This window comes from Podarcis muralis, chromosome 2 (assembly GCF_964188315.1).
Source record: "Podarcis muralis chromosome 2, rPodMur119.hap1.1, whole genome shotgun sequence".
Classification (NCBI taxonomy): domain Eukaryota; kingdom Metazoa; phylum Chordata; class Lepidosauria; order Squamata; family Lacertidae; genus Podarcis; species Podarcis muralis.
Window position 1 is genome coordinate 11536049 of NC_135656.1, and position 12969 is coordinate 11549017.

Sequence of the window (12969 nt, forward strand, 5' to 3'; positions counted from 1 at the left end):
TGAGATAAGGAAAGAGCGACCGCCGCCATTGCCATCCATATTACTCTAAGCCAGGGGCGGAGAAGCTGTGGCCCTCCAGGTGCTGCTGAGCTTTCCCTGCCACCAGCCGCCAGTCAATAATAGGGCCAATGGTCGGGGGTGTGTGGAAGCTGGAGTCCAGCAACATCTGGAGGGCCTCGGCTTCCCCTGCCCTGCTCCATGTCAAATAGTGGAAACAGAATAGGACCTATAACTATAAAACCTGTTCTATACATCTCTGCTCTTCCCTTCCTGTTCTAGATGCCTCTACTGTTCCTCCCTATTCTAAACATCTTTACTGTTCCTCCCTCCCTGTTCTAGATGCCTCTACTGTTCCTCCCTGTTCTAAACATCTTTACTGTTCCTCCCTCCCTGTTCTAGATGCCTCTACTGTTCCTCCCTCCCTGTTCTAGATGCCTCTACTGTTCCTCCCTCCTTCCCATCATTACTGTTCTCTCCCCCCCCTCCCCCCCGTTGTAGATGTCTCTGTTCCTCCCTCCCTGTTTTGCTCCAACTGAGCCAATCCTGATGCCTTGGAACAAATAGAAAGCACTGACTTAATAGGTCAGGAGTGGGGAGGGCTTTTCTGCCTGAGGGGCCACTCCCCCTTCTGGACAACCATCCAAGGACCACATGACAGTGGTGGCTAAAAATGGGCAGGTAACTATTACAAATTTTACCTTTCTACAGTAGGCTTGTTTCTCCACACACTATACAGACAAGCAAGAGGACTCGTCAGAGTTCGAGAACGCTCAGGCTTTAAAGTGGGTGTGGCCTGTAAAGAGGGGGTGTGGCCTCGGGGGAGTTCCAAGGGACACGTAGGCCTAGACTGGGTTCACCACCCCCGATCTAAGTGCTCACCTGCTGGTTGACACGTACGCCTAGGCATTCGCCACCCTGCGTGCGCCCAGAAGTTCCCGAGTCACCACAATGCGAGTCGTAAGCAATGGCGATGCCAGGAGCAAGGTCTGAAGAGTGCACCAAGTTCACGGTGGACGAGAGGCTCTGCGGGGAGACCGGCCATGAGAACGTGAGCCTAGACTTCGGGCCAGTGTCTGTGTCTGCCTTCTGACACTGAGCTGAAGATCCAAAGATCCATGATTCAAGCCCCAACCCAGTCATTTGCTGACTCTCAGCACTCGGCGTGGGATAATGCTGGACAACTTTACAGGGTTGTTGTAAATCATATTGGGGTATGTAATGCACTTTGAACTTATTAGTATTCTAGCTCACTATTACATTCATAGTCTCTTCCAGGGCTCTTGAATCCTCAGACCTGATCAGTGGGGGATATCCAATACTAGTCATGGGAGTAGACCCATTGCAGCCAATAGACTTTCATTCATTTATTTCAGTGTCTCCTCTATGCATAATTTAAGCATACGCAGTACACACACCATACATTTGAAGAATTCTGGGAACTATAGCTCCGAGAGGCAAATTACAGTTCCCAGGATTCTTTGAGAGAGTATGTCTGTTCCAAATGTGTCCACAGTCTTAGCTGGATGTTACCTAGTGTCCCTTGCCAGCAGAGGGCAGAATCAGCAAATCTGGTTCAGAACAGAAGTGCTTTCTTGTTCCATTCACTTGTAAAAAGGACCCCTAGATGATTAAGTCCAGTCAATGGTGACTATGGGGTTGTGGTGCTCATCTCACTTTCAGGCCGAGGGAGCTGCCGTTTGTCCAGACAGCTTTCCGGGTCATGTGGCACCCGCCCTGTGGAACACCCTCCCACCAGATGTCAAAGACAAAAACAACTACCAGACTTTGAGAAGACATCTGAAGGCAGCCCTGTTTAGGGAAGATTTTCATGTTTAACAGACTACAGTGGTACCTCAGGTTACATACGCTTCAGGTTACAGACTCTGCTAACCCAGAAATATTACCTCGGGTTAAGAACTTTGCTTCAGAATGAGAACAGAAATCGTGCGGCGGCGGCGCATCAGCAGCAGGAGGTCCCATTAGCTAAAGTGGTGCTTCAGGTTAAGAACAGTTTCAGGTTAAGAACGGACCTCCGGAACGAATTAAGTACGTAACAAGAGGTACCACTGTACTGTATTTTAATATTTTGTTGGAAGCCGCCCAGAGTGGCTGGGGAAACCCAGTCAGATGGGCGGGGTATTAATAATAATAATAATAATAATAATAATAATAATAATAATAATAATAATATCATCATCATCATCATCATCCACTTCTGGCACAATGGAACACTGTGACAGAAACACTGTTTACCTCCCCGCCACAGCAGTACCTATTTATCTACTTACACTGGCGTGCTTTATGAACTGCTAGGTTGGCAGGAGCTGGGACAGAACAACGGGAGTTCACCCCGTCATGGGGATTCGAACCGCCAACCCAAGAGGCTCAGTGGTTTAGACCACAGCGCCACCCACGTCCCTTATTCACTTGTATCCTGTTCTTGGCCAGGGAAGCTCTGAGAGACACAGGTGGCTTCCCATCCAGGCAGTTCGCAGTGCCGCAGAAGCTGACTCACGAAACCTTTATCTGAGCAAAGTTCCAGCAGATCGCATGCGGTTCCCCAGCAGTCTTCATGCAGGCAGTCACCAGGTCCACCCTCGCTTAACTTCAGCATCAATGTGGACCCACAGGTGGCTCAAGGTAACTCAAGCATGCAAGCCAGCCAGGAAGAATTGCGTTCAGGATCACTAGCTAATCTCCCCTAGATGAAAAGGTCTTCCTTGCCCTGTATACAGTGTGGTGTGTTGGACTAGGATCTGGGAGACCAGGAATCAAAACCCAACACTGCCATGAAGCTCACTGGGTGAATTGTGGACTCTGGCTGTGTTCACAGCTATGCCAAAATATGGCTTAGTATGAACTCCCTCCTGGCTTTGCTCCTCCCTGGTGAGTGTGATGTGGTAGCTAAGCCATGGTTTGGTTTTGCATGTTTCTCCTCCTCAGTCAGGGGACGCGGGTGGCGCTGTGGGTAAAAGCCTCAGCACCTAGGACTTGCCTATCGAAAGGTCGGCGGTTCGAATCCCCGCGGCGGGGTGTGCTCCCGTTGCTCGGTCCCAGCGCCTGCCAACCTAGCAGTTCGAAAGCACCCCCGGGTGCAAGTAGATAAATAGGGACCGCTTTCTAGCGGGAAGGTAAACGGCGTTTCCGTGTGCGGCTCTGGCTCGCCAGAGCAGCGATGTCACGCTGGCCACGTGACCCGGAAGTGTCTCCGGACAGCGCTGGCCCCCGGCCTCTTGAGTGAGATGGGCGCACAACCCCAGAGTCTGGCAAGACTGGCCCGTACGGGCAGGGGTACCTTTACCTTTACCTTACCTCCTCAGTCACGAGGGTGTGTCCTATTGGTTCAGGCCATGGGCTAAGGTTGGAGAGACCTTAACCATGACCCCAGGCTTGGATAATGCGCTAAGCCAAACCTTGGCTTAGCTACTATCCTAACATTGAACTAAAAGGCCCAGTGAGGAGGAAAGTGGGTGCAAGTTCATCACTGGAAGCCAGAATGTTCAGGCAGTCACAGTAAGCCATACCTTGGCTTACCTTGAGGTGCAAACCAAACCACTTTCTCACAGCCTATCCTACTTCACAGGATTGTTGTGAGGATAAAATTGGGGGTGGGGGAGAACTACGTACACCACCTTATAATAAATAAATATAAATAAAAATCTAGATGGGACATGCTTTTCATATTGAAAATGTGAACCTTCGTTTGCTGCAACAGGCTAACATGGCTCCAGTGGTGGTGGTGTCCACCTTGAAAATATAATTACCATATTTTTCGCTCCATAGGGCACACTTATTTCTTCCTAAAAAGTAAGGGGAAATGTCTGTGCGTCTTATAGAGCAAATGCATGGTCCCTGGAGCGGAATTGCCCAGGGGCAAAAAGCAGATCATGCTTTTTTTTTTTTTTTTTTTGAAAGAGGGAAGTGGGTGTTGAAAGGAAGCAGCTGATCAGCAAGCGATTGGGGAGGGAGATAAGGGACATTAGAGATAAAGGAGGCTGCCTGGGAGTGGGGAGGTAAAAGCCCATGGATTCTCAGGGTTTTTGCATTAGTAAAGGTAAAGGTAAAGGTACCCCTGCCCGTACGGGCCAGTCTTGACAGACTCTAGGGTTGTGCACTCATCTCACTCTATAGGCCGAGGGCCAGCGCTGTCCGCAGACACTTCCGGGTCACGTGGCCAACGTGACAAGCTGCATCTGGCGAGCCAGCGCAGCACACGGAATGCCGTTTACCTTCCCGCTGGTAAGTGGTCCCTATTTATCTACTTGCACCCGAAGGTGCTTTCGAACTGCTAGGTTGGCAGGCACTGGGACCGAACGACGGGAGCGCACCCCGCCGCGGGGATTCGAACCGCCGACCTTTCGATCGGCAAGTCCTAGGCGCTGAGGCTTTAACCCACAGCACCACCCGCGTCCCATTTTTTGCATTGGGTCACCCCAAATTCACCATCAGATCACATAGCATATCCATGGCTACAGCCTGCACCAAAAAAATCACGCACCCACTGTTGCCTGGGGCTGCAATGGCGCAAAAACATGGTTACAAAGCACGGATCCACATAGATCCTCAGGATTTTTGCACTGGGTCACCCCAAATTCACCATCAGATCACAGAGCATGTCCATGGCTACAGCCTGCACCACAAAAATCATACATCCAGTGTTTCGTTCAGAATATTTTTCCCCCTTGTTTTCCTCCTCTAAAAACTAGGTGCGTCTAATGGGGCGAAAAATACGGTAAGGAGAAGAAGAGTTTGGATTTGATATCCCGCCTTTCACTCCCCTTCAGGAGTCTCAAAGCGGCTAACATTCTCCTTTCCCTTCCTCCCCCACAACAAACACTCTGTGAGGTGAGTGGGGCTGAGAGACTTCAGAGAAGAGTGACTGGCCCAAGGTCACCCAGCAGCTGCATGTGGAGGAGCGGGGAAGCGAACCCAGTTCACCAGATTACGAGTCCACCGCTCTTAACCACTACACCACACTGGCTCTCAATGGACACAGAATGTCCATTCCCCCTTCGGGCTTGGCTCTATTCCAGGGGGCTCCTGTGGGCCTGTTTTGCCCTCCCCAGGGGGCTCTGCCCCTTGCTACCCATACTCAGCCTTACACTGTAGGCATCTGCGATGAGCTGCACCACGTTGCTGGAATCCTCCATCAGTTCCCCAACCACAGACTTGGGAATGAGCCTGCTCAGTTCCTGAGGGGAAAGGGGAAAGTCAGAGTGAGCGGCACACAAACACCCCTCAGGTTTCCCCTACTCCTCTGCCTTCCGGTTCAGCACTCACCTCATACATAGAAAGCCTGGGCCCAGTCACAGCAAATATGGCCTGGATGTTAGATTCAGACAGCACCTCGGCCAAGTGCGCAACTGAGGGGTAGTCCTGCAAAGAGACAAGAGAATGGGGTCACGTTCAAAGGAGTCTCCACTTAGATTTTCCTCTCTTCCCCCACTCTACATTTACCTCTCTTGCCGGAGGTGGGGGTTAGAATCTGGAAGCCTTAACTCTCTGCACTTCAGATAAAAAAGATCTAAACCAAGAGCGGCTAACCTGTGCCCCATCAGATGTCAGGTGGACTACAACTCCCAGCTCCCAAGAGTGGTCATGCTCTCTGGGTTCAGACAAGCCCTACCTGGAGATGTCAGGGAGTGAGCCCGAGACCTTCTGCCACTGAATTGTGGCCCATTTCAGCTAAATTTTGGGTTTCCTGTGCTGCTAAGAACACCAGATTCTGTCTCTAATGGCTCCTTGCTCCTGGCTCCTGCTTTGCAGGCTGAAGGTCCCAGATCCAGCCCTTGGCACCTCCAGTTGAAAGGGCCTTTGACGGTAGGCCTTGGAGAGCCTGAGCCAAGCAATGGAGCTAACTAACTATGGGGCAGTTTCTAAATGGGCTTGGCCCACTATACCTGAAGGAGTATCTCCACCCCCATCGTTCAGCCCGGACACTTAAGTCCAGCTCCGAGGGCCTTCTGGTGGTTCCCTCACTGCGAGAAGTGAGGTTACAGGGAACCAGGCAGAGGGCCTTCTTGGTGGTGGCACCCGCCCTGTGGAACGCCCTCCCATGAGATGTCAAGGAAATAAACAACTACAGTGGTACCTCGGGTTAAGTACTTAATTCGTTCTGGAGGTCCATTCTTAACCTGAAACTGTTCTTAACCTGAAGCACCACTTTAGCTAATGGGGCCTCCTGCTGCCGCCGGAGCACAATTTCTGTTCTCATCCTGAAGCAAAGTTCTTAACCCAAGGGACTATTTCTGGGTTTGTGGAGTCTGTAACCTGAAGTGTCTGTAACCTGAAGCATATGTAACCCGAGGTACCACTGTACCTGACTTTTAGAAGACATCTGTTTAGGGAAGTTCTTTAGGGAAGTTCTTAATGTTTGATGTTTGGTAGCCACCCAGAGTGGTTGGGGAAACCCAGCCAGATAGGCGGGGTATAAATAATAAATTATATAATAATAATAATAATAATAATAATAATAATAATAATAATAATAGTAGTAGTAGTAGTAGTAGGAACAGAAGCCATCCTTCCCTACTCTAAATCACTAGCTGCCAACTTTATTCAAAGCACACAAAACAGGGCATTCACAAGACTATTCTTCGTGCTGAATAAGCCAGCTTGGAATTGTTCCACAGCATTTACTCCCAATGTCCACACGAGATGTGATGTTACATAACACACCTGCCACCAAAAATGGCTCTTAACGTCTAGCTCTCCTTCTGCAGTGGGAGTTAACTCTTCTGCAGCATCATGATTCTCTGCACTTCATTGGCTAGCACTGTTTGGGGAATGTGGGGCACCCCACAGGTATCCAATCAGAAACAGGTTCACACACACCTCCTCCTTCCCCATTGGCCTCACAATCCCTTCCCTTCTCTCTTCCAGCTGGTCTCATTCAGAGCCAAGCCTGGTTATGATCACATGTAGTGGCAAAACCACTACAGCCATCAGTAAAAGTGAGCACGCATACTGCGATTAGGGAGGTGCAATGCCAACCACAGTGTTAGGAGGGCGGGTGCTTGGGTGAGAAGAAGGGAGGAAGTGGAGAGGTGCACACAAGATCAAGGGGGAAAGAAACAGAGGAGAAACCCACAAACCACCTAACCAACATTAAGTAGCCAGGAAAGTGATACAACTGCACTGAGTCATTATCTCAAATTTCGTTTTCAACTCCAATACGGCTTGTGTGCATCTCAAAATCATAACCACCAGGACCTGGGTGCGGCCTGACCTTTCTGTTTCCCATAGACTCACAGAGTTGGAAGGGACCCGTACGGTCATCTAGTCCAACCCCCTGCAATGCAGCTATCCCTTATGGGGCTCGAACCTGCAACCTTGGTGTTATCAGCACCACGCTCTAACCAACTGAGCTATCCAGTTGACTTTCACTTGTGTAACTTCTTAACTGATGAAGAGTTCTAGAGAACTCAAAAAACTGGCCACATTTTTTTGTGGTTTGGGGGTTGATCCTAAGATAAACATCACCCAACTTGTTGTTTTCTTTTGTCTCCCGAGGCAATCTCTCTCCCTGCCTAACTTTGTTTTTCAAGAGGACCGTGAGAGACCTACGTATAGGTGGCTTTTCGTATATAGCCCTCTGGCATCCAAGTGGCAGCGGCCATCGTTGGGCATGTAGACCCCACCCAGCTTCCCATCTCCTGCCATGTGGAATGTGCCATCCGAAGTGAAGACCAAGAGCTTCGTCACATTACGCCAGCCAATCTGCTCCTGGAAGAAGAGAGGGAAGTTACACTGCAGTTCCAACATGCAAGCCTTCCTCCACAGTTAGCCCAGTATTTTCTGCTTTTGGTAATGTGTACATGGGCAAGGTGGCACTGTGGGTTAAACCACAAAGCCTAGGACTTGCCGATCAGAAGGTTGGCGGTTCGAATCCCCGCGATGGGGTGAGCGCCCGTTGCTCGGTCCCTGCTCCTGCCAACCTAGCAGTTTGAAAGCACGTCAAAGTGCAAGTAGATAAATAGGTACCGCTCCAGCGGGAAGGTAAACGGCGTTTCCGAGCGCTGCTCTGGTTCGCCAGAAGTGGCTTAGTCATGTTGGCCACATGTCCCGGAAGCAGTATGCCGGCTCCCTCGGCCAATAAAGTGAGATGAGCGCCGCAACCCCAGAGCCGGCCACGACTGGACCTAATGGTGGTTGTTGTTTAGTCGTGTCCGACTCTTCGTGACCCCATGGACCAGAGCACGCCAGGCACTCCTATCTTCCCTTTACCTTTACCTGACATGGGCGCAAAGGGTTACACGAGAACATAGCATCTTTAGGTACCAGGTTAGCAGAACCCAAACTTCAAGATCTACAGCATTTACAGATTTCAACATTCAGGATTTTGCCAGTGACATTTGTCTTCAGTTTTTGGATTTCAAATTTTGAAATTGGCTTCTTTTTATTGGCCAAACCAAAGTGGCTAAGCTTTGTTGCCTTCCCTATGTTGCTAGACTCCCAACTTCCATCATCCCTGACAACTGACCATGCTGGCTAGGAAGGATGAGAGTTGGATTCTGACAACATTTAGAGGTTTCCCGCTACTAAGCTGAACAATTTAGGATTAAATTCATGAAATTTAAATTATATGGCAATTGTCGGACACAACCACCTATTGCAAGTCAGCTGTCAAATACTGTTAAGTGCTGCTAATGACTGGAACACAACCAGTAGAGCTTCCAGGTTAGGAAACCCAATAGTATTGATCAGTAGGTAATTCAGCATCCCCTGACCTGGAAGTTGAGCCTGAGATGAAATTTTCAGGTGGACCAACCCTGTATGAAATCTTCATTGCTATGGGCTGTTCCTTTGTGCTGTTCTCATTTGCCCAGAGCAGACGGTGCACAATTTGAACATTCAGGCAGTTCCAGATGACCTGTTTCTTCAGCATTTATTCTGATTTGTTTACAGGGAGGCTAGAAGATGTTGCGTCAAAGCAAGTGTTGCCTCACACTTTCCACTGCATTTCTCCACGACTTTCCTTTTTGCAGAAAGTCTGAACTCTTTGTTGTGCAAGACCTCCTGGTCAGCTTTCATTGGGAACTGTGAACTAATAATGAAAACAATGACTGTCTGGGAACGCCCTGAATGTATTATCCCGTGCCTCACAACTATATACAGTGGTACCTCAAGGTTACATACGCTTCAGGTTACAGACTCCGCTAACCCAGAAATAGTGCTTCAGGTGAAGAACTTTGCTTCAGGATGAGAACAGAAATCGTGCTCCAGCAGCGCGGCAGCAGTGGGAGGCCCCCCCTTAGCTAAAGTGGTGCTTCAGGTTAAGAACAGTTTCAGGTTAAGTACGGACCTCCGGAACGAATTAAGTACTTAACCCGAGGTACCACTGTACAATAGGAAGATTAGCATAGTTTAGGGTTTGCACATGCTTGGGTTCACATATGTGTCTGCAGGCGCACGAACACATGCTCCTGTGCCTGCCTTATTGTCGCCAGGGCCTACGTTCCCTTCTCAGCCACGCACCTCCTCTATCAGCCATGCACATAAAGCCATCTCACCTTGCAAGTGACTGCCTGCATGATAGCGTCAAAGCCCCCTTCAGCCGGGTCCATGTTCCCAGATATACGCTGCTGGCTGACCCTGCTTTCGAACTCGCTGGCGTTGTCTGTGAGCGTCAGCACGTGCTGGTAGCTGAACGCCGACTGACAGGTCTCGTTTAAGTGAGGGCAGGGGTGCTGCCATTTGGAGGGTGCTGTGTTCACATAGGGCAGCACCATCTTGTCAACAAAGGAGCCAAACCCTACAACAAAAAAATCCTGCTGTTTACCGTCATCTAACAGTGTGTGTGAAAGCCCATGCGGTGTCAAAGAGGGTCGGAAATAGGACTTGGGAAGGTTCAGATCCACCACTCAGGCCATGATGGGCCGATCGCCATATCTCTCTCTTTTAAAATTACGGTAAAAAGGTAAAGGTACCCCTGCCCGTACGGGCCAGTCTTGACAGACTCTAGGGTTGTGCGCCCATCTCACTCAAGAGGCCGGGGGCCAGCGCTGTCCGGAGACACTTCCGGGTCACGGGGCCAGCGTGACAAGCTGCATCTGGCGAGCCAGCGCAGCACACGGAAACGCCGTTTACCTTCCCGCTGGTAAGCGGTCCCTATTTATCTACTTGCACCCGGGGGTGCTTTCGAACTGCTAGGTTGGCAGGTGCTGGGACCGAGCAACGGGAGCGCACCCCGCCGCGGGGATTCGAACCGCCGACCTTTCGATCGGCAAGCCCTAGGCGCTGAGGCTTTTACCCACAGCGCCACCCGCGTCCCTCAAAATAACGGTAGTTTTCCTTTATTACTCACAAGTACACCTCTGCATCATAACTTTACATCTTACAACTATACATATTCGTGTTTTTGAAGTATGTTCATAATTATTATTATTATAGATCGGCAAGCATTACTGTACACAAAGAAGAAGAAAAAAGATGTAATTTTGAAATCATAATATTCCTCATAAATAAGTGACTTCCCGTCTCTTCTGTTTTGTACTAATAAACTTATTGCCTATATTTATCCATTATCTTTTTATTTATAGTATTTTCTTACGTATCAATTTTCCTTTTAAAATTGTTATCCACAAAAACTACTGTATTTTCTGGCGTATAAGACTACTTTTTAACCCAGGAAAATCTTCTCAAAAGTCGGGGGTCGTCTTATACGCCGGCTACAGCAGCAGCTCCTGCAGCAACTCCCCACCAAAGGATAAAACGATAGCAAATTAAATGAGAGGACACCAAGCTCTCTAGATGAAGCAGAAATATGCTTGAAAATTGGCCCCAGAAGCCCCTGGCCACTGGGAAGTGGAGCGGATTTCTGAGCCGGACTGGAGACTGGTTTTTTAAAATTTTTATTTGGTGTGTGTTGGAAGAGGGGTAGTCTTATACAGCGAGTATATCTCGAACTCTATATTTTAACTGGAAAAGTTGGGGGGTCGTCTTATACGCCCAGTCGGCTTATACGCCGGAAAATACGGTACTCAAAGGCCGTCACCGTTTTCAGACTGCAGCAATTACTCTTCAAGTCCCAAACTCCTTTTGGGATTTATCTTTGATTCTTTCTGATAAGTAGTCAAACTCTGCGTACTCTGTTAGCTTTTGTATCCAATCAGATGTGGTGGGTATATATCTGCTTTTCCAATGTGTAGCTATTATAACCCTCGCAGCTGTGGTGGCATACAGAAAGATTTTCCTTGGGTTTTTTTAGGATATCCAAACTGATCGCCATCTCTCAGCCTAACCCACCTCCCAGCCCTGCAACTGCCACCATCACCACCATCACCACAGCATACCAATCTTCACTGAAGTGGTGACGTCACGTAGGGCAGCTAGCAGATGGTTCCCCAGCCGCTTGATGTTCTCCAGGTCGTCCTTCATGGAGTACGACAGGTCCATGAGATAGTACAGGTCCACGGGGTAACCTTCAGCCCGTCTGAAGCGCACGGTGACCCTCTGTTCCTCTCCTGTATGCACAGAGTAGGAAGGAAGAGGGAATCGAATCCTCAGTGCTACCAAGATACCGTCCGTATGCTTTCCAATGTTGTGAAGGAGTGCTGAGTCTCATTTTAGCCAGGGACTGGGAACCTGGGGAGTCCCCAGTGGTTGCTAGGTTACAACTCTCGACATCCATCATCATGGGCTGTCTGGGGCTGATGGGGGCAGGAGTCCAACAGCAACACCCAGAAGGCCACAGGGTCCCTCCGACCCTGTTTTCAGATCACTAGGCCAAGGCCGTTCTCAATGTACCTCTTCCGTCAGAGATGTACGCAAGCTATTAACAGAAGCAAGTGTCTCCCTCGTGCCAGCACCACAATCTTTTAGATACTAGGCAAAACATTTTTCTTCAGCCAGATTTTAAATGGATTTTTTTACCAATTTAATTGGAGAGGTTTTAGCCTATTGTGAGCCATTTGCTTGCTTCCTCTCCCTCAGCGCCCCCTCCCCCCCCCGGCAGTGTTTATTTTATGCTGTGTATCACCCTGATACACGAGGAACGCGGGTGGCGCTGTGGGTTAAACCACAGAGCCTAGGACTTGCTGATCAGAAGGTCGACGGTTCGAATCCCCGCGACGGGGTGAGCTCCCGTTGCTTGGTCCCTGCTCCTGCCAACCTAGCAGTTCGAAAGCACGCCAAAGTGCAAGTAGATAAATAGGTACCGCTCCGGCGGGAAGGTAAACAGCGTTTCCATGCGCTGCTCTGGTTCGCCAGAAGCGGCTTAGTCGTGCTGGCCACATGACCCGGAAGCTGTATGCCAGCTCCCTCGGCCAATAAAGCGAGATGAGCACCGCAACCCCAGAATCGGTCACGACTGGACCTAATGGTCAGGGGTCCCTTTACCTTTATCACCCTGAAATCCAGTATGATTAAAGTCTTTTAAATAAATAGAAATGTAATTTACAATTCCCACATCAGATCATGGTTTGGACATGTCCAAACCATGAACTCACTTCCAAAAAAGTGGAAGGACTACAGTGTTTCAAGTAATTCCTAACAGCATGATCACCACCAACAACATATATGCAATAATGAATGGGCATGTCCTTCTTATATCCAAAGCCCATTCTTTCCCTCAAAGGATGCTGGGCATTGTAGTTTGTAAAGGGTCACTTGCAATTGTAACTCTGTGACGTGTAAACTATAGTGCCCAGAATTCTCTGAGGGAAAGAATGTGTTTCAAATATGCTTTAATGCTATGGTGCGTATGAAGCCACAGATATGCAATGGACAGGAAAAAATAAACATCGTTTTGGGAGACTACAACTGCTATATTGTTTTAAACTGTTTTCAATATTGTGTTTGAATTGTTTTAACCTGTCCTGGGACCTTACGGTGAAGTGCGGGTAATTAATAATAATAATAAATGATGAGTGCCTTGCATAAAGATTATATCCAACTCACATCAATAACACAAATTGCTGAAGGTTTGCCTATTTACTGTTGTGCTGGTGGCCCGAATGCCGTTTCGAG

At 48.9% G+C, this 12969-nt stretch overlaps 1 protein-coding gene across 3 annotated transcripts in view; it reads right to left on the reverse strand.

Annotated features, from left to right (window-relative positions):
* The window catches only part of ITGB7 (integrin subunit beta 7), a 47814-nt gene that overhangs the window by 5659 nt on the left and 29186 nt on the right, over positions 1 to 12969 (reverse strand). For all 3 annotated transcript variants that reach the window (XM_028709346.2, XM_028709327.2, XM_028709335.2), the window contains 6 exons: positions 11295 to 11465; positions 9513 to 9754; positions 7567 to 7725; positions 5281 to 5376; positions 5103 to 5192; positions 880 to 1023 (listed from right to left, as the gene is read on the reverse strand). In XM_028709346.2, coding sequence (XP_028565179.2) covers positions 880 to 1023; positions 5103 to 5192; positions 5281 to 5376; positions 7567 to 7725; positions 9513 to 9754; positions 11295 to 11465 — 902 coding nt within the window. The remainder of the gene's footprint in view (positions 1 to 879; positions 1024 to 5102; positions 5193 to 5280; positions 5377 to 7566; positions 7726 to 9512; positions 9755 to 11294; positions 11466 to 12969) is intronic.